Source organism: Centroberyx gerrardi, chromosome 20 (assembly GCF_048128805.1).
Source record: "Centroberyx gerrardi isolate f3 chromosome 20, fCenGer3.hap1.cur.20231027, whole genome shotgun sequence".
Lineage (NCBI taxonomy): Eukaryota > Metazoa > Chordata > Actinopteri > Beryciformes > Berycidae > Centroberyx > Centroberyx gerrardi.
In genome coordinates, this window is record NC_136016.1 from 11729801 (window position 1) to 11750869 (window position 21069).

General features: G+C 42.2%; 2 protein-coding genes across 2 annotated transcripts in view; both read left to right on the forward strand.

The window, feature by feature from the left end:
• The first annotated feature begins 16 nt into the window (after window positions 1-16).
• On the forward strand, window positions 17-1584 carry hoxb1b (homeobox B1b). The gene is given in 4 exon segments (XM_071898533.2): window positions 17-86; window positions 89-143; window positions 145-803; window positions 1121-1584. Coding segments are annotated over 4 exon segments (1095 nt in total). The 3' UTR covers window positions 1432-1584.
• A 9222-nt stretch (window positions 1585-10806) lies between these two features.
• skap1 (src kinase associated phosphoprotein 1) overlaps window positions 10807-21069 on the forward strand; it is a 29990-nt gene continuing 19727 nt past the window's right edge. Inside the window, exons 1-4 of the mRNA XM_078290656.1 lie at window positions 10807-11093; window positions 12655-12760; window positions 13427-13452; window positions 13737-13853. Of these exons, the coding sequence (XP_078146782.1) occupies window positions 11054-11093; window positions 12655-12760; window positions 13427-13452; window positions 13737-13853 (289 nt within the window). The 5' untranslated portion in view covers window positions 10807-11053. The remainder of the gene's footprint in view (window positions 11094-12654; window positions 12761-13426; window positions 13453-13736; window positions 13854-21069) is intronic.

Below are 21069 nucleotides of genomic sequence, written 5' to 3' on the forward strand. Positions count from 1 at the left end.
AAATGTGAGCCGTTTGATGGACGAGCCAACAGACTTGACAGAGTGCTGTAGGTCCTTTGCCATTGGCGTTTAGAGAGTCACATGGTGTGTCAGGAAGGTGATATGAGGGTGGAAGGCAGTTTTACAGCTTTGACATACAACCTAGAAGGTTAGGGCAAGGGGAGCACCAATTAATGACTGCTCACTCTTTATCAAGTCTGCAGAAACAATAGGCCCGTACAGGATGAACTCTTACCTAGACTACCCCGTTTGCAACCGGGGAGCAAACATTTTCACTGCCAAGGCTGGATACCACAATTTGAACCATGGATACATGACGCCTTTATCCTCCAATTCGTGCGCAACAAGTGATAGTTACACATCGGACGGGCGATTAGTTGCTGCAACTACTGCACCACACCAGACTCCGAGCCACCCTCTCCACCACCAGACACACGTCAACTTGGACCTGCAGTTTTCAGCACCGGGGAACTCGATGTATGGTGCGCAAATTGGGTCAACTTTGGAGTACGGACATCACCAATATGGTCTCGGTCCCGAGCAGGAACGGGGGTTCATTCATGCGCAAGTTTCACCCATTGGAACAAACATGGCTCCCTATGCTGGGGACAGTTGTGGGCCTGGAGTTGCGCCGAGCAGCCAGTATCTACATTTCAGCAACGGGGAGCAGAGGCAGCAAGAATACTCAGAGAGTATTTACTCGAGGTTACCGCCCCAAAGTAAGGAGAAGGATTTGGATCATGCAGAACAAACTTCTAAAACATTCGACTGGATGAAAGTGAAGAGGAATCCCCCCAAAACAGGTTTGTTCATCCTGAGAGAGATTTGGGAATTAAAACTAACCCATCAAAGTGCAATTTAGAGAGAACCTCTGAACATAATCTTGGCGCACAAAAAACACAATCCACATGTTCTCAAGTCACTGAGAATGAATAAATCCTAAATGTTTTACATTCTCATAACACTGGGAAAAAATGTAGCCTATTTGGCAACTAATTCGTTTTTCTAAATTCACCCTATCATTCTCACATTTTTCATTTACATTGCAAAATCCCATGCATTAGCTCCATTAGCTTCATGCTTTTATCCATCCATTCATCACTCATCCATTTCCCCACAGCTGTCCTGTCTGAGTACGGAGTTCCCGGCCAGCACAACGTGATCCGCACCAACTTCACCACCAAGCAGCTGACTGAGCTGGAGAAGGAGTTCCACTTCAACAAATACCTGACCCGGGCACGGAGGGTGGAGGTCGCTGCGAGTCTGGAGCTCAACGAGACGCAGGTGAAAATTTGGTTTCAGAACCGCAGGATGAAGCAGAAGAAACGCGAAAAACTGGGCAGCGTCTTGGTAAACGCTCCCGCACCTGTGGAGAAAGTCTCGGGCCCTGACACCTCTCCAAAGGTGAAAGGGAATGATTGTGAACTATGATGTGACTTCCATGATATGATTGCGGGGCCTAAGCAAATTTTCACATCCTTCCCTCATTCGCACCATTCCAGATAAACTGTGAAAACTGCTTGTGGACTTGTGGAGTATACAGGGTATGTCTGCGTGTGCTTATGTGCTTAGTGCATTGATTTGTGAACTGGATGCTGAGATACTTTGATATGCCTCTCCTCTGTTGTTGCATTTGTAACCTTCCCATCCTGCATAAGCCCATGCTGTGTTTTGTGTTCTAGCACTGGAGTAATCAGTGTCATTGTTTGCACTATTTATTTACAGGGTATTTTCCAACAATTGTTCAGATGATTTAGCTTAATACAGTCTATAAAATGAAAATAAAGAATGTGGTTTCAAAATGGCCTGTCTGAAGTATTGTGTTCATAAAAAGGAAATGGTGAGACTGTAATAAATGCTGATTATCCATGTTGATTTCTATCAAAGTTTTATTTTTGATGCAGAATGTGCTCTTTTTCTCAGACTTAAGTTTTATTTTTGATACAGAATGTGCTCTTTTTCTCAGACTTAAGTTTTTTTTTTTTTTTTATACAGAATGTGCTCTTTTTCTCAGACTTTTGTGAGTGTTTTTCTCTCTCTCGATTTTTCCACATTTATAAATCCACATTTATAAATCAGACTAGTTTGGGGTTGCATTACATTTCACAAAATTTTCTATATTTATTTCAATAATAGTCGAAGCAAATTCCCCTTGCATAATGTGACAAGAGGAATCTTTCACAACACATGGGGTGGTTCCCAGTGACCTTTTCACCTCGAAATACCTCCAGGGGCTCTAAACATGACAACAAACTCCAGGGAGCCAGGTTTCACACTTGATTTGTTACCCAAATTCTATTTGGATACAACTGACACTATTTCTAGTTCTAGTTCTAATACTTCTCTCAAATCCTTTATATTTTATATAACTTCAAACATGTATTTTTGTATAGTAATCGCATTTATTCTTTAAAACCACAAGAATTAAGTTGATAATTTAACATCATGCTGTTTATTCTGGCGTCATCCCTTACTAAACGTTTGCTGGACCTGACCACCAAGATTCATCTGATGGTATAGGGGCAGCAGTTTCAATATTTGCACTGGGTGTTAGGTTTGCACACAGAGTTTCTGCCCCAGCAGCACTGGCCTGTTGGTGCCCTTTCCCTAAAGCTGAGGTTCACCCAGAGTTCAGCCACAAATGAATTCAGAGTCAATCTGTCAAGACACCAGAATGACTTGGAGAAGTCAACTCTAGGTCTCCTACACTTTCTATTTTTGCAGGTAAGTTTTTTTTTAATCTGGAATAAAAAGGATGGGCCTTTTAGTCAAAGCCTTTTCTATATTCTAGCGTGTGCAATCTAAAAAACTATTTCAGGTTCCAGGCCTCTGAAAAAGCAACTTGCTGGCAAATGGAAATCAGCAGTCATTTGAAATACATCTGCATGAGTATGCAGTTCTCTCAAAGCTATATTAATAATTAATACATTTCCACCGAATAGAAGTTACAGTTGAAATACCATACTGCCCATTACTGTAAATTAGAAAAGGGCTGAGGAGGTTTGTTACCATGCTTTTCTTTACAAGCCGAAAGCTCTGTCTTCGGATGAGTCACAAGGCCAAGGACTGGGGAGGCGGCGATAGATATGGTGAATAGTGACAGATCCAACAACAAAGAAGGGGACGGTACTGAAAACAAGTGTGGGACTTCATTCCAGAGGTGTGATCCCTGCCATCTATGTAGGTAATACCTCAGAGCTCCCAGCGGGCTCTCCATCTGGAGGTGTCAGAGTCGGTGCTGGAGCCAACGCCGCCGAGACAGATGTTCAACCGGGGAAGAGGAGGAGGATGTTTTTCACCGTCGGATCAGCGCAGCCCTTTGCCTTCCGCTGGAGAATGTAGGGCAAGGAGAGGAGAGGGGTAGAAAATGGTTAATGGACACCGAGGGACTAGCAAGGTGAAAAACAAGCAGAGCCTGGTGCGGGCACGGAAATAATCAACCACGCCATAGCATGAACGCCTGACTGCACAAATACGAGGCCTATTAATAGATGCAGCACGGCCAAACTTCTTTCTCCTCAGATACCTTTACACATCTTTAGTCGACCCCCCCTTCTGCACTTTGCTTGAGGTCAAATCAGTGCTGTTTGTACCCCATGCTGCTTGCAGTTGTTGCAGGCTCTTTTACAAGTCTATTGCCAGGCTCACTTCCTTGGTTTTCTACCAGTTCCTCTGTCGCATGTCACTCTGCAGGGTCCCGGGGCTTCAAAGGAAAACTGGCTACAGTATTCATGGGATAAGGGGGGGGTTGGTAATCTAAGAGATACCACAGAAGAGTCATTTTTATTGGCAGATATCAAACACAGTTATTAGGGTTAACACCAGATATCTGTCACATATATGCAGTACGTTGAAATCCTGACAGGAAACAGAGATAAACAGAGTAGTAACTGGGTGCATCCATTAAACAGCTGAAGCGTGATAGTGAAATACACCCCCCACCCCCAAAAAACTAATAATGATGGTAACAAAGACTATACTTGTGTAGCACTTCTTAAGAAGGTTACAAAGCGCTGTAAAATAAAAGGAACAAAAACAATCAGAAAGTAACTTGTGATTTTTATACTGTAACACAGAGTTTCAACCATCACAACAATATAATTTCCACAGGGGATGATGAATTCAATTTGTCGCACATCCACCATTACTGTTCAGTGAGGCCTGGTTGAGAAATGCTGCCTAGTTGTGCATGGCATGCTCCCTTATTCCTTTGTTATGGCAGCGAGGCTCCTTTTAGCCCAGGCTGGGAGTTTCTTGACAACCATCCCCCATCCGAGTCAGGCTCTATTGGATCTGGAAGCGCCAGCCAACCTGAAGCCCCAGCCTCCTGGGTCCTCCTGCGACTGCATCCGTTCCCCACTCCATCAGCATAGTAACTGAGAGAGACAAGTGACTTGGCCAGGGTTAACGTCTTAATACTCCCTGGGATTGCCTCCAGGATCCAAATGGCTACCCCTAATAGTTTTCCTCCTCTGTGTGCCTGTCAGACCGCCATGGCTGTATGGCGTAAGAAAAACAAGACCAGCTGAGAGGCAGAGTAACGAAGCAGCACAACGAAATAATGAGGGGTGGTGAGAAAGGAAAGAGCATAACACCCATGAAAGGTTTGGTGTGCGGAACATGGGTAAAGATGCCGGTCGGCAGGGATGCTAGCTGCCTAGACGCTCCTGTGCCGTGCCTTGGTACTTTGCATGGAGGGGCCGTACACTTGAAATTAAACTGGCTCCTTCCTTAGAGCCCAGGAGGGGAAAACCAGAACTCAATCAGTGTCACGTCACATGGTTCAAAGCGGCCAATTCGATGCTGCCAGGAGGTTGAGAAATGCAAGGTGACAGTTCATTTTACCAGTGACAGTGTGTCGGTCTCGCTTGCTGGTTCCCCAGTCAATTCCCAGCGAGCAGTGAAGGTTGAGTGTTGCTTGAGACAGACAGCACCCCCCTCCTCCACCACCGCTCTCTCATCGACCCCGCTCTGCTTTGTATTCCAATTAACTGGACAGAGGGAGAGGCGGCAATGTGCAGGATCACAAGCACAGGCAGACACATTCTCCTGGCGTCCTTCCAGTCTCTCAATCCCGGTACTATCAATACCCTGGTGCATTGCTATGCTTCCCTTCTCTTCCCTTCCTCTCCCTTCCCTTCCCTTCCTTTCCCTTCGCTCTCTCCTCAGCTCATGACAAGGGCCAGTTGTTCCAGGGGAATAATTCATAGATTCTTCTTTAACAACTGCCTCTAGGGACAATGTCTCGGTAATGAAAAATAGGTCCCTCTCATACATTCATATATCATGCGTAATAGAGGTATGCAATCACTCAGTCGAGTCAACGGGCTGCTAGCTGTAACTGCTATCCTTAACAGACACCTCAAATAATGCTGAATTAATATTTTGAAATGGCTCATATATCCTAACATAATACAATTTGAATGATTTTCTATTCAATGCTTTCAGGGTTAACACTGATGAGAGTACAAGCTGAGGTACCCCCCAAGTCAATGTCTGGCTGACTGAAGGTTGTAGATTTAGTGCAGCGCATTTGCTCTTCTGTCTTTTGTGTCCTCAATCTATCATCACTTTTTACCTTCGCGGGACCAAAGCCCCCTACACTGACATATGTTTGAGCAATGGGTGGGTTGGGAATACAATGATTCCAATGAAATCCGAAAAGTAAACTACCTCTTTTTATCTCCTCGAGCAACACAAACATTTACACCAGACCCTTAAGCATCAGGCCAAACACCTTTCCGTCAAGGTTTTCAATATGCTGTGGCGTGTTTAAATTACGGGGCACATTTGAAGACTTTTGCCCCAACACAAGATATTTGCCATTTGAAAAAAAGTGACACCTATTCTTACAAAATGATTTATGCCTCAAATTTAAAACAAATGATGGTACTTTTTAAAGGATATAGTCGGTAACTTGAGTGCTTGGACTATATTTTAGAATTACTGAATGAGGCACTTCAGTGATTCGGGTGATGATTTTTTTCCAGGATGGATAGATAACGTTTTGGAAGTGAACGCCTCATTTTGAGCAAAAGAAATGCAGGCTGTTGCCTCAAATACAGCACTTCCTAAATCTTCTTTTCTAGGTCTAAAATTAAGATACATACATTCTAGTCAGCGATACAAACAGGCAGATTTACAGAGCCTGAAAGACAGGCATGGGTGCTTTACAATTCATCCCTACGGTCTGCTAAAAGTCCCTGCCTATTTTGAGAATGCAATGTGGTGTAAAACATGTGTGTGTGTATCCTGTCCTACACACACACACACACACACACACACACACACACACACACACACACACACCCTCCATGCCCTCAGGTTCCTCCTGACTCTCTCTTCTGGCTCTATCAGATCAGAGAGACCCGCTGTCCCTCCCCACACCGCAATGCAAATGAAAAGGAATGCGCTGATAAAAGGCCAGATCCTAGAGATGAGAGGGGAGAAGGAGGACAGAGGGAGTGAATGCTAAAGGGGAGAACCTCTTGGGGAGATGAGAGGTGGCGGAGGAGTCAGTGTTGGTAGTAGCGGGAGATCATAGCCTTGCTCCCCCTCAGCGGCGTTTGATACAGGGCTTTTGTCGCTCTTTCAGCGGTGTATTGTTGGGTGGTGTAATCCCCGTCGGATTACAAAGGGCTTCCCTTTTCATATGGGGCAGACCCAGCAGGCAGGTGGCTGGGGCTCTGTGGAGCTGTCAAGGGGAGGGAACCTCTTTTCCAGGGGAGGGGACCCCAGTTCCTCTTACCTTCACAGGGGCTTTTTGCTGGGAGGCCAGTCAGGCGCAGGTCAACGTGGGGACAATTCTGACATGGGATTCAACTCGCCCTGACCCCGCGGCTTCCTGTAGTGAAGCGACAGGGAAGGAGACCATCATGAAATACCACCTAACATGAAATACAGCAAAAATACAAAAAAATTATAGAAATACTATGCATTGAAGGAAAAGTGATGCCGCTGCTACATCCTATTTTGGGAATTTTTATTAGAAAAATATAAAATAAAATATATGTATATAATAAAATGTAACATTGTTGTGTCATTGTTAATCCAATTTTTTTAATCATTGATGCATCTAGCAATTATTTTAAGTTTTACATTTTCCTGTCTTTAGACTAGCTGATAAGCTTGTTATAAAAAGACTAAACCCAATATGCAAATTATCTATTTCCTGTAAGCCTAACACACACAGAAGCAAGCAGCAGACGCCTGGCTTAATCCAATAATGTGAGGTCAAAGGCAGATGAAAATGGAGGGGTCAAAAGACAGACATGACACACGGGCGCGCATACACATGCAAACAGCCTTTTATTTTCTTCCAATTTAGATATTTTTTCAAATGTTGCATTAAGAGCCAATACTGTTAATACCCAGGCCTGTCATTATGTGAAATATCAATTAATAGACCTAAGTGTGTGTGTGTGTGTGTGTGTGCGTGCTGTGGCCTATGTTATGAAATGGAAATCTCTTCAATTTTGATTGCAATCTTTGCTAGCTTGAATACCCATATTCCACATTTTAAAAGACAAGAAAAATTTAAAAGAAGTCCAACACAGCATCTTAGTATGGCTTCCCAGCCCTGAATGTTATTTACTGTGTTTTGTAGGCCTGTATGGGTATGACCAGAGTATTCTGCTGTCGATGTGATTTCCTGATTGAGCTTTGTTCTGTAGATGGCATTCCTTGTAGTGTTTCAGTGATAGAGCAATTTCCCACTTCGGGATCAATAATACTTGAAGGCCTACTACTACTACTACTACTACTACTATCACTACTACTACTACTACTACTACTACTACTATCACTACTACTACTACTACTATTACTACTACTAATACTACTAATATTATTGATGCTATACCTTTGTGGCTGTTGCAAAGAAAAAGCCCAGTCCAGCCCAACCCATAGCCATTTACCCTACTGGTAATATAGGCCACAATAGGCCAGTGTTACTTATGCTGATGCATTCGCCACTGCCAAAGCATGATGAACGCCCAATTTACTAATGCTGCATTCAAGTGTTGTCAGGAATATTGTTATTACAGGTTCAGTGCTCATCAAAGACCCAGCAAAGTGGTACATAGGACTGGGAGAGTATGAAATTTGTATGATGCCCAATTTACCAAGTTGTGCCTTGTTGGGGGCGGAGAGAGTTTTTATGCTTTATCAACAAAGTGATGTATTTTATGATTAAGCGTTATTGTTTGTCATTCTATGTAATAATTAGTATTGTCGTAGGCTATCTTTCTATTTTCACTCTTTGATTAGGCTACATTTTAGCTGTCACGCATACAACAACTTGGCAGATAAAATAATAAAAACATAATTTGCACTATTACCTATTTTCTTCTCTCCATTCAGTATCTCTATGCCACTGGATATCTGAAATAAAACAGCTCCCAAAAAACACTTTTATTATAGTCTCATTTTGTTGTTATTTTCGACAAAAAAGTAGGCTACTTGGATGCGGAACAAGTCGTGCAAGTCCGACTTCCGAACTCGGGAAGTAGGAGTTTAGGAGGAGCACATGGAGGCAGCAACCGTCGTGGGCAAAATGACCTAGTTTACAATTGAATACAAGCATTTAAAATATTTTGGTTTTATGTAGAACTTAGTTAGCAAAAGATAAACTTACTCAGAAATAATGTTGTTAAAGAGAGGACGTGGGCCTGCAGTTTAACTCCTCGCCAGATACAGTGGAAATTAGCCGACAGTACCCATTCCATTTTGTCTGAATGGCAACGGTTACTAGGTAATTTGAGGTAAGCATAGCACGTGCTTTAGAACATCTATACAGTGACCTGAAATAGGAAGAGGAGGAAATTAGCAGGAGAAATATGACTGTAGCCTACCATTTCCAGGCTAGCAGGTTGGCAGTGTGACACGGCCCACCTCTCTCACCAAGTCCGTCGACCTCGTATTTGTAAAACATTAGTTCTGCAGGTAGGCCTATTGGTAAGTTTTATGACTCGGGATGTAGTGATACAAAATAAAAACTATGGCAAAGTATGGCCTCCAGTTGGTGGTCATATGAGGCTAACAACCACCATTGTAAACAGAAATCTGTTATTTTGCAGAAAAGCATTGTTATTTTACCCTTAAAATACACTATTTTCATATAGCCTCCAGCAGTTTAATAGCCAACTACTTACGATACATACCATTATGAATGGAATTAATGTCATAAAGATTCAGCCTAAAAAGTGGCTAAACTGTCTGCAAATAATGTATGTATGTGAGTAGTAGTATGTGAGTTTAGGTGGGTTTACCCTCTACAGCATCCCTCGAGGCCCATATTAACACGGTTATTATCCTTTAAACCGTTAGCACCACCAACACAATGTGCATTGTCATCTACTTGTTTTTTTTTAAGAAGAGGTTGGACTTAGGATTGGTCTGTTTGACTCATGGCAGGAGTATCTGAAGACTAGCCTATATTTACTTTAGCCTATAAATACTTGTAAGTTACCGATATTAAGGAGTGCAAGGGTTAGGCAAAGGCCTTTATTTGTATAAGTTTAGTCCAATGTGTTTGATTTGATCTGTTACATTCATGTGTGCAATCTAAAAATGTGGAGCAGCTCTATCCCAGCTAGTCCAGTTCACCAGTCTCTCCATTAGGTCTCAGTCAAATTCTGGTGGCCAAATTTGCACTAACTGAAAAATGCCCCCCACAGGCTAGTGGGCTAAAAAAATCCCACTCTTGGTTACAGGAGCACCTGACTGAAACGGGTCTTTCAGTTGGGGGTAAGTGTAGTGAGTGTGTTAGATTAACCTTATTGTCCGTATTAAAGGCAGAGGATTATTTTGACTCCTGTGCTTTAACAATGTTTCATTTCTCAGAGGAACAGAAATGCAGCTGCTCCTGTGAGCTGATTGATTAATGACAACTGTATACAGGCAGAGTGCTTGGCTCTCTCTGTGCTGTCCTAAAAGCTGTTAGGTTTAAAAGCTGTTAGCTGCAGTGTTTAATTTCAAAATGACATTTGGATATTATTTCAACTCTTTTAGTTTGGTTAGAAGTTTTCTACAGAGCCCATTTACATATCAGGGGACCCCCTATGGAGTCTTGACCCCAAGGTTTGGAGACCTTGTTTCAGCTGAAGTAACTCCTTCGCTGACTGGTACAATTTTTTTTATTTCTTACCCAGGAGACCCGGCTTCAGTCTCATTTGTTCCACCTCGGACATGAAGGTAATGCTACAGGGGCACTTAAATGTTCTACAATTTTTAATTTCTGTTGTTCAATCCATTGAGGGACAGCTTTCTTTTATAATATGATACTTTATTGATGTAGGGACTTCCTTTGCAGTGAAGTCAGTTTTACCAACAACAATCTATGTTATCTATGCCCATTTGGTTATGGGACAAATACCCATCCAGATCTATAGGAAGCACAAAAAGAGAGGCAGAAATGTTTGTCATTTAAAGACTATGCTTATTTACTTGAAGAGTCAACAGCCAACAATCACACCCAAAGTTTCAACACTAGTCTTCTTTAGGTGTGTGGTGTTGATTTTGGGATTTATTTCAAAAATCTGCATGTATTTTTGGCAGTGCAGCCTTGTAGTACACTTATTGCCATCCTTATCGCAGGCAGTTTTGCTTATCTCCGTTGCTGCTAAAAGTTGGCTATGTACAGGATCATGGCCCCTACTCAGGCTTGGTGTGTGACCCTGATAGGTCAGGCAGTGATGTTTTCTCCCTGTCAGTCAGCCTTGACTGAGAAACCCAAGCATTGAGGAAGTTGTCATCTTTGCACCTGCTCCACCCCATTTTGTGCAAATCTCGATGCATGCACGGAAGTTGAGTTTCAGAGGAATAGGACACAGGTGGTTAGATGCTGCTGTGGGAGTTTGTCTGTGTGCCAGGCTCCCATTTCTGTCATAGAGCTGTGACAGTATGACAGAGGCTTGGTTTGTGTAGGCTGCTTTGTGAAGTACGACTGCTTCATGAAAGAGCAAAGTGTGCAGAGGCCGAAATAAAAGAGCCTGGAGAAGTCTGAAAAGTCAGGGAACCAAAGCGCTTGGAATCGGACAGGTGAAAATTAAAAATGGGGACGATCTCAGGGGACATCAGGAGGCTTTTGGAAGGTAATGTTGGTATTTTTTCCTCTTAATAATGCTTGTTTGTTACACTGTTGTGTTGTTAAATCATGTTATTAAAATATAGTAATGAAATATATCAGTGTAACTACAGTATAAGGAGGCATGTATCATAACTGTATATGAAATGTAAAAGAGAGACAGAGAGACATGATTCTACCGGTAGTGTACATATTGTCAGTTAAGAGAACATAAATTAGCAACTTAAAAAAATCATGAACTGTCACATTTTTCATTATTCAATGGCCCTGAAAATACTCACATCTCCTGTAACCTCATGCTGTACAAATGCGAGACCATTCTCCATATGAGACCATTCTTCTTCCAGAGAACATACGAGAAAACCATATTTTCATAGATTGGCATCTCATTTACCCTGGTCTCGTAACACAAACCGTTTCCCCACACAGCGGCAGTCTGGCATTTACTACATTTGCATGCATTGCCAGGCTAGCAAAGCTAGGCCTTTGGATCAACATTTGCATGTGTGCATTTGTGTAATGTAAGAATTAGGAAATAAAGAAATTGAATCCGATAACAATGTGGACCATCCTGTTTTGCCTGCAGCATCATGAAGATAGGTTTAACATTGGTCTGGAATATTCCTATGACTTGAAATCAAGTTTGCAATTCAATGCCATGGTGAACGTTGGTCCTAGTATGTCGATCGCAAGTTCTTGCTCTCTATATTTGACCATGTAATGTTCATGAGTAGATCCTGGTTTCTTATTTGTGGGTCAAGAGATAAGGCCGACTTCTCCTGGATCCCCACTTGACAAGAGTAGCTATATGTTTTCAGTAGACTGGTCCAGGAAGTGATCTAGTGGTAAAATTATAAGGCGGTTAAACCATGTGCTTCCGTTGGTGTTTACCGTTATACAAACAACCAGAAATATACAAAAAAGGCTAGGCTGTTTGAAAGAGTCAATTTTCATGTAATTTACAGCCGCGAGACTCTATTTCATCTAATGTATTCTATGAATTTGCATTATAATGATATTTATGAGCTTTAAATGGTGGCTTAGCCCCATTTCACAGATAAAAATGTAGGTAAACTGAGTTTAGTTGGGTTTACCCTCCACTATACCCCTGGTTGACACATTTCTCAAATGTTGCTCAGAAAACAACAAGATTTCCGGCCTTTATGGGCTTAATACCTTAATCATGCCACATACCCTTCATATTGTAAGACAGTGGTTCTCAAACCTTTTTGACTTTTGAACCTAAAAACAAAGGCCTGCCATTTTGTGGCCATCAGATCCGGGGAAGCGCAAGATGAATGGCCATCTGCAACACCAAATTATACATTTTATCTTGATTAATAATTAAAGGATGCATGGAGGGTTCAAATATCCATTATTTGACAAAGATTATAAACCTGATAACATATTTGTATGTTAGGAATATAATTCTTCACATTCTTTAAATCATTTTCTGTCCCCCTCAGAATCATGTCCTGACCCTCAGGTTGAGAACCACTGCCTGAAAAGACAAGTCCTCCAAAACACGTCAGGTTTGCCATGCTGACAGTGTTTTCTGTTCCCCTCAGACTGCGAGCTGTTTGTATCGGACATCCTGCAGGATGAGAACCTCAGTAAACATGCCAGAGAGACGCGGGACGTCTTGCTGAATAACTTCAGGGTGGTCCACAATAGGTAGGATTTCACCTCTGGAAGCAGTGGACCGGCACTAAATCAATGTGTAGAAATGGGCAGAAGAGGTTACTTTACTGCTGAAGTGTCACACTATAATTTTCCTGACACCATTATCCAACTTTTTGCTTTCTATACCACTTACGAACTCAATTGTTGCTTTAATTGCTTTAATCACAGTTCGTTACATTACATTACATGGAAGGAACTCATTTAACCTAATGGCGTCACCTTAGAGACTTATGCTTGCAGGAATTGTATTTTCAACTGAAATTGAAACATACTTGCTCATATCTATTGTGCCTAAGTTTTTAATGGTCTTAAAAAATAATCCCTACAATTATGATAATTCAATCCTGTTATCTAACTTGATTTTTCAAGCTTGATGAACAGTTGATGAAACCAAAAACAAGACGCTGTTGTGTCAAGTGTGATGGCTTATTCCGGAAACAACCATCTCCTCTGCTATTGTCTGCATTGCACGATAACGTTAGCGTGTTCTAGAGAAAACTTGTGGTTTAGTGGTCTTCAGTGCAGGAAACCATTACTAAATAGAAGCAATGCTGCAGCTGAGTGATCTCCAATCTGAAAGCCTAAAGCACAAAAAAGACATGTTCTGTTGCATTTCAGTGCAAAAGAGTTTGATTTATGTTCACTTTGACTTCACAGAAATCCTCAGGAATTCCCCCTCCGATGTAAGTAGTCATACTCTGAAGTAATTACATCATGTATCATATATGTATCTATACTGACTGAGTTTACTTCAGCCGTGTGTGTGTGTGTGTGTGTGTGTGTGTGTGTGTGCGTGCGTGCGTGTGTGTGTGTGTAAAAATACCCTGACAGACTTAAATGCACAAATCAGTGAAGGGTTTATCATGTATTGCTGAAAATTATATCTATCCCATGTTTTGCTTTACTTACTCACTTGCCTTCTCTCTCTGTCTCTCTCTTGCATGCACACACACACACACACACTCAGCTGACTCCAGGCAGGAAGACAGTTCTGATGACAACCAGAGTTCCAGTCTGGGTCGCTCGGCCCCTTCAGATGACGCCTCAGTAGCCTCTGACTACCAGGACGAAGGAGCTCCTGAGTGTAAGTAAACAATAGGCCTGATTCTGTGTGTGTGTGTGTGTGTGTGGGAGTGAAAGAGAGAGAGAGGCACTGTGTGTGTGTGTGTGTGTATGTTCTTAAGCTAGTTTATTCTCACAATCCTGAGTCAAAAAAGGCCTTGTTCTGTGTGTGGCAAAGCAGCACTGATGGCATTTTCTACACATCATCAATTTAAAAAAAAGAAGAAACTTGGCCTCTAGCAGGAGTGTATTCACACACACACACACTGTAGAGTGTATGTGAATGTGGTAGCGTATTAGTGCAGTGACATTTGGCTCATGCCATCCAGGCTAACCAAGGACAAGGGGGTGAAATGTTAGCCCTGAGAGTGAACGTAACATATACGCCTATATTATCCTCAGGAACATGTGTTGTGTTTCTGCTGTGAGACTGCGGTGCGCTAGTTAAAGCAGAGGAGGAATCCTACACCAACTAGGAGGCGGTGAAAAGGAGGAGTCGATGTCACAGGAGACAGTGTGGCATTGCTGTAAGATAACTACACAATGGCAGCTTTTTACACACTGTATCCATGACATGGTGCTTCTTCCCTGACTCACCTGCACGTTGCCTCAGGATGTGCGGGTGTACTTTTATTTTTATTTTTTTATTACAAGTCATCCTCTTAATATGAAAAACAGACCAGATTGGTGAGATTCCTCCCTGTGCCGGCCTGCTGCCTCAATGTCCGAGTCCGGTGACATCAGTGACTCCTCCCTCTCGTCTCCCGCTCGGCCAGTGTGCAGGTAGGGCGCCCTGATGCTTGAGAGGGAGTTGGTGGTTCACACAGAGCTGATTGGTAACCTAGAGCTCCCTCCAGTGGCGAGTCTTTGGTCCTGGTCTCTCCCATGGTCTCTCCCCCTTGGAGCTGTGTGGACGGTGGGAGGCATGGAGGCGGCCCACACAGAGAGAAGGCATTGTAGCTGCAGGCTAATGAAGTGATTGATTGACCCGAAGCCCCTCTATTCTTTCACAACCGGGTTTGAAATACAACACTGTACCTGAGGGGCCATGTGTGTTCCATCCCTCTCTCCCTTTATCAATCTTTCTCTCTATCTTCCTTTCTCGGACTTACCCTCCCTCTCGCTCAGACTTTTTGTATTTCTGACTCTATGCGACAGTTAATAGCCCTTGACGTGACATGCCGCAGGTGGGCATTATTGACTCGGGTGCCTCAGGTGCCCATCTCTACCCTGTACTCTTCTTTTTTTTGTTTTTTTTGTTCCTCACCTTAGGTAGGGATGAAACCATGTGGAATTGTTCAGTCAGAAAGGAAATATTGTGTTGTGGTTCGCAGTAATTTTGTGGTACCGGTAGTTAATGCCAGCTGGATGTAGTCAAAAATTATACCCTTATTTGGAATAGGCTTAATGAACTCTTCCGTCCTCTGAATAACTGCAGTCTGTCTCTGCAACTTGGGAAAAGAGAATCAACTGAACATGGCAGATGGTAGGAAGATAGACCACAAGACAATGATAATTCATTTTTAGGATTTTTGCAATTCAGAGTACACACCAGAAACTACATGCTTGTGGCACGATTCCTCTGGGGGGAAAAAGAAAATCAAGCTATAAAAAGGTTAAAAGTATCCCTTGAGGCTATTATTCCTATGATGGTAACGTGTCCAACTACCGGGTAAGCCTTCTGTTACCGTGGTAATGCGATAGTTATTACAGCTTGAACCTGGTGTCATGCTATTGTTGGTGTAAAATGTGAGAAATAGCCGAGTATGTAAATTGTGGATAATACAAAGCAGTATCACCAAATGTTATTTTTCTTTTCTTAGCGTTTTGCTTTGAATATCAATTGAAATTGCACGATCATCCACTGATGCCCTGACACAAAATACCACATTTTAAAAATAGGCATTTTATAAATAGATCAATATTCATAACATTTCATTTTGTAAGAAAGATTTGCACATTACAGCCCCCTGTGTTTTTTTTTGCTGGTGACTACGACCATGTTAGCGTGGTGAATGGCCTGTGTCCTCACTAAAGGGCATGTGGAGTTCATAGTTCATTTTCTGTTCACTGCCAGTTGAAAGAGGTGGCTCCACACGTTTCTGCTGGGCGGTCCGTTTCAAGGGAAGAGGGGGTGTTCGTGGAAAATAATGACATGACCACCTAATGAAATCAGTGACATTTTAGCAGGAACAATTATCCATGGCTGCAGTTTGGTTTTATTGAATTTTGTTTTGTGACTCCTTTCCTGCAGGAATCGGCAGAATACCTTTGTTGTGAAAGCTGAGGATAATTTTGTGATTTAGAGAACAGCGGTAGGAAAACGGTAGCAAATGGGAGTTTTCTCTCTCAACTCTGATTGTATCTTTTTATTCGACTCTACTGTACACAATAGAGACTTTGTGACTTGGAGGAGGTATTATCCATGGTAATCGACTGCCTGCCTCGGCTTCTCCGCTCTCTGTTCTCTAACCAGAGAGTGAGTGAGTGTGAAGTCGATGGCTGCTTTTACACACAGGAGGAGCCTGCGCCGTTTGATTAGATGCGGTGGCCTGTTGTCTCCAGCGGACTGGGTGACACCAGATTTGTAATGGCTGACAGGAACAGATGGAGCCTCCATTGTTAGCCTGGGTGTCTGCATGGTAATGTGAACTGAGTTTCACCCGCCGACCGCACCGGTGACCTGACCGCGCCTGCAGCCTCACCCCAGCCTCGTCTGCCCCCTTCAGCACCCTCTCTCTCTCTCTCTCTCTCTCTCTCTCTCTCTCTCTGTCTCTCTCTCTGCTATTTGGGGCATGCACACACACACACCCCCACACACGCACGCAGAAATCTTCTCTCTCTCTCTCTCTCTCTCTCCCTCCCTCCCTCTCACACTCTGTCTCCTTCCATCTCTCTTCCACAAACAAACAGATGTGTGCACAAAATTCTTATTTCTCTCTCTGACACGTACAAAATCTCTCTTTCTTACACACACACACACACACACACACACACACACATGCACACACACACACACACACACACACACACACATGCACACAAGTAGAAAGACCCCGGGAGACAGCCGGAGATGTGGGGCTGTTAGCCCCGTCATGCTGTTTGCAGGTCAAGTTTACGAAGTCGAAATGGCCTGTTTGTTTTTCTTTGATTGGGGAGCACCGCTGGGCGTTTGGGGATGTTTGCTGGGTAGCTGCAGAGATGACAGAGCGCTGCAGGAAGAGCTTTGTTTCAGGAGACGTGCAGGAGAGATGGCGCTTTCGATACGTCTCCCTCCTCTTCTTTGTGGTCGTAATGATTCCGTTCATACGATCTACCCTAAATCCTGTATTTGCTCAGGTGTGGACAAAGGCCTAAAATCATTTATTCACAAAACACATATTTCACATGCATGTTATTTTTCTCCCAGATCCATATCAGGTCACTTTATTTGTGTGTGATTGGTGTTTGTTTTTTATTTATTGATCCTTTTGATTTATATGATCTGACATGGTCTTGGAGATCATTTAGTTTGCGATATAGGCAGATGTGTTGTGTTGTGTAGGCCTATTTGGAGAATGCAGGAATGTGGCTCCTGTCACTGATTACTGTGCCGGCACAATTTCCTAAACCAATTACTGGCAATAGAATGCAATAGGATAACCAATTTGAAGTTATGTCTCGCTGTGGTATATTTCTCATTTGAATATGAGGAAGCAATATACAGTAGCAACATTATTACACTGTGCCTGTAAATAGAATATTAAATCTAAATTTTGTCATTTTGGCTGAACCTTGAAAAAGCCATATAGAGTAAAGTGCTTTTGAGGGTGTATACCCGGGTCTGTTGGCCAGTGAAATAGAAAAAAAGATGCCAACTCATTGGATTGATGCTCCCTTAGTGGGTTAATCAGCAGTGTTTTTGACGTTAACTGGTCTTTGTCAGTGTGTGAAGTCGAATTTATTCATGAAGCGCTTTTAACAAAATGAGCAAGTTTCCGAGTGCTTTACAGAGGAACAAAGGACATATATAAATAAATAAAAAGGAAACGAGATGCAAACAAGAAAGAACAAGCACACTGTACGCAGGATGAAGACCAGCTGACGTCGAAACATTGCTGAATAAACCACTAAGGTAGCATCAATCCCTGTGTTTCTATTTCATTGCCTCTCGTTTTATATCCAGCACCTGGTCAGTATTTTGGATCTGATCTCCTCACAGCTCTCTTGGTCAGCGGCCATGTTGTCTGCCCACTTAGTGAACTTCTGACCCTTGGCCTCTTGCTTGGCCAACCTGTGACCTGTCTGAACTCGGTCCGGAGTTTGTTTGAATGATTGGCCTTCCTGTCACAGAAAGCCCATCAGTCACCAAGTTTCTTTGGACTTGGAGATAGCCATCTACTGTATCCATCCATCAGAATATCTGCCTGGAGATTAATTTTTCACTTGTGTTCATCGGTGTATGGATTTCGTGACATTTGGATAGCGGCTGCTCGTTTGCAAGGAAGCGAGGGATATGTTAATGACCTCCACTCTTCCTCGTTCTCCTTCACTCTCCTTTCCTTCCCTCCCTCCGTTGCTGCCTCTGTGCTTTTCTAGAGACACACACACACACACACACACACATTACGAGGCAGGAGCAGGCTCTGTGCATCGCTGCGACTGCTTGCCATCAGGGTTCAAAAGTTCACACTATTCCCCTAGGGCTACTGTGCTGCTGCAGATGCTGATAGTCTTTTCTTTCTCTCTCTCCCGGCTCCCTCTCTCTCTCTCCCTCTCCCTCTCTCTCTCCCTCTGCACCCTCTCTCCCTTGCTGTTTACACTATTAATCTTGTACACTCTCTCTCACACACTCACTCACACTGCCTGGCAAGAAGAGAGAGGCTTGAAGGGGGGATTTGGACGTATTTAACCGAAGGGCATCCATCACTCTCATCTCCGGCTTCACCCCCACCAAAAGCCATGCCATGTAGTTTCTTGCATCCTCCCCGTTGTAAGCCCTTTGATGCAGCTTTTCCCTCATTTGCTTTGTTTTATTGTTGCATTGCATATAATTACATCCCCTCTTTGCCTCTGGTGTAAGCGTTGTGTTGAAACCCAGGGAAAACAGGCGAAGGTAAATGTGCGGCAGTCCATCTGTAAAGAGGCACATAGGCAGAATGCAAAGTGGGAAGCTGGGGCAGGGTGGCTCCTAATCTCCCCCAGAGCTGTCAATGTCACAGACAAATAGCAAAACTATCAGATGCGGCGGGTTCACCCAGAGGTTAGCGTTCCCAGGTACCTCCTGCATTCACTCCCTCTCTTTCTCCCCCTGCCTTGCAAATGAGAATTTGATTTTGCCCTCCACTGGAATCCATTTCTGGAGATGAATGAAGTTTCAATGCCAAGCCCAGGTGGCCCCGCTGATTTCTTAGGGAAATAAATGGAGATGGGAGAGATGTGTTGGCCTGTACACAGACAGTGACACGACAGCTCCCAATGCCTCTGGGATCCCTCTGTTTAATTGTTGCTGTAATGTAGCACTTTAAGGTCATTAACATGCCCTTGTGGAGTTATTCGAGGATGTTGAGGATGCATCCCTCTTTTCACCGGGATCCCCGCACTGCTGGGAGAAGTCAGCACTGTGTGTGTGTGCCAAGTAGGACAGGGTTGCTGTGCGCTTGTATGCTGTTGGAAGATTGCTTATCTACAATGGAAATTATTACCAATGATTTATAGTGGCCCGTGTCGTAAGTTAGCTTATCTCAAGGAAATGGTAATCAGTTTGTGGGGAAAAGAAGCCAGTGGACGGGGAACACATTTTATTGTTGTGCAGGAACTTTGTCCTGTTTGGCAGTATGGCAGTATGAAAACTGTACTTCTGTTTTATCTCACACAAAACAATTATGCATTTAAATAATTAACTTAATTAACAATGTATGAATTCCTAACACATATCAGGATTTAAGGGACAGCACTGATAAAATGCTAGACTTAAACAAACATGTTTAATTCCTTTTTTGTGATATAGTAGATTTCCCTATTTTGCTTTATTTTGCATGAGCTCAGTGCTGCTGATTATAATTTTGCTTGCTGTTTGGTATAATAGTAAATAATATGTAGAAACATAACTGTAAAAAAAAAACCCAAATACATTTGTACCAAAAGTGACTGTTTAGAAGATTATTGAATTCATGAAAAAACAAAACAAAACCAAAAAAAAGAAGTGAAACAACTGTCATCGTTTCTGTTTTGTAATGCATTGCATTTTCCGACGCGCTCATTTTCATGTTGCCACAAAATAATTTTTAGATGACGTCTGTGGCAGTTATTGTTGTACACGCTGTTTTACTGTTTTCCTACAAATATAAAAAGTGGTGCGAGGCCAATTCTGATTCTTGTTTATCAGTTATTCAAATTTGTTCCAAAAGATGACATGTAAACATAAAAAAGTGATGATAATGATATATAATGTTAAAATCCTATTTTCACAATTATTTGGATTTTATTATCCTGAGATTGTCAAATAGGTATACAATACCTAAAAAGTTTTATTTCACAAAATACATACTCAGTTTTACAATAATCACTTATTGCAGCCCTCTCAAAATAAACCATATTTGTTGTATTTTATCAAAATAGAAAAGCCTAAAAGAATCATAACATATTTTACACTGCTCAGTACAAGGACAATTCTAAAGTAATTATTCAGCCATCAGTCATATTTATTGATTGATGACTGATTTGAAGACTGCTAAATCGATAATGAATATATCATATTAATGACAGGTCTCCTGCAAATTTTAAGAATAAAATAATAAAAGGAAAATTTAGGGTTTCATTCAATGGGGAAAAAAATGCACAAACGAATAATCATCCATTTATAATTCAGAGATTCAGAAATAGTAACTAATCAGTTGTTTTGAATTAAGTGTTAATTAATGAACCCCAATATTTTTTTTTATTTCCTTCAACAATTATTTGATTAATCAAAAATGTAATTGCATATGCTTAATTATCAGTGACCCTAAGCAATAAACATCACATCAGATTTAAGTTAAGTACTGATTTCCATGAGCTTTTGTCTGTATTAAAAAAAATACAGGCTTTATTTTCCATGCTAAAATCATTTTTCTGTAACACCTGTTGCCTCTGGGCTTGCTGGTGATTGATAAAAGTGAGGCATTTTGCTGAAAAAAAAAAAAGAATCATAGTTGTTTATTGGCACAATATGTAACAGCAGTGACTCTATAAAATAACAGTGATTATATAAATAGGTA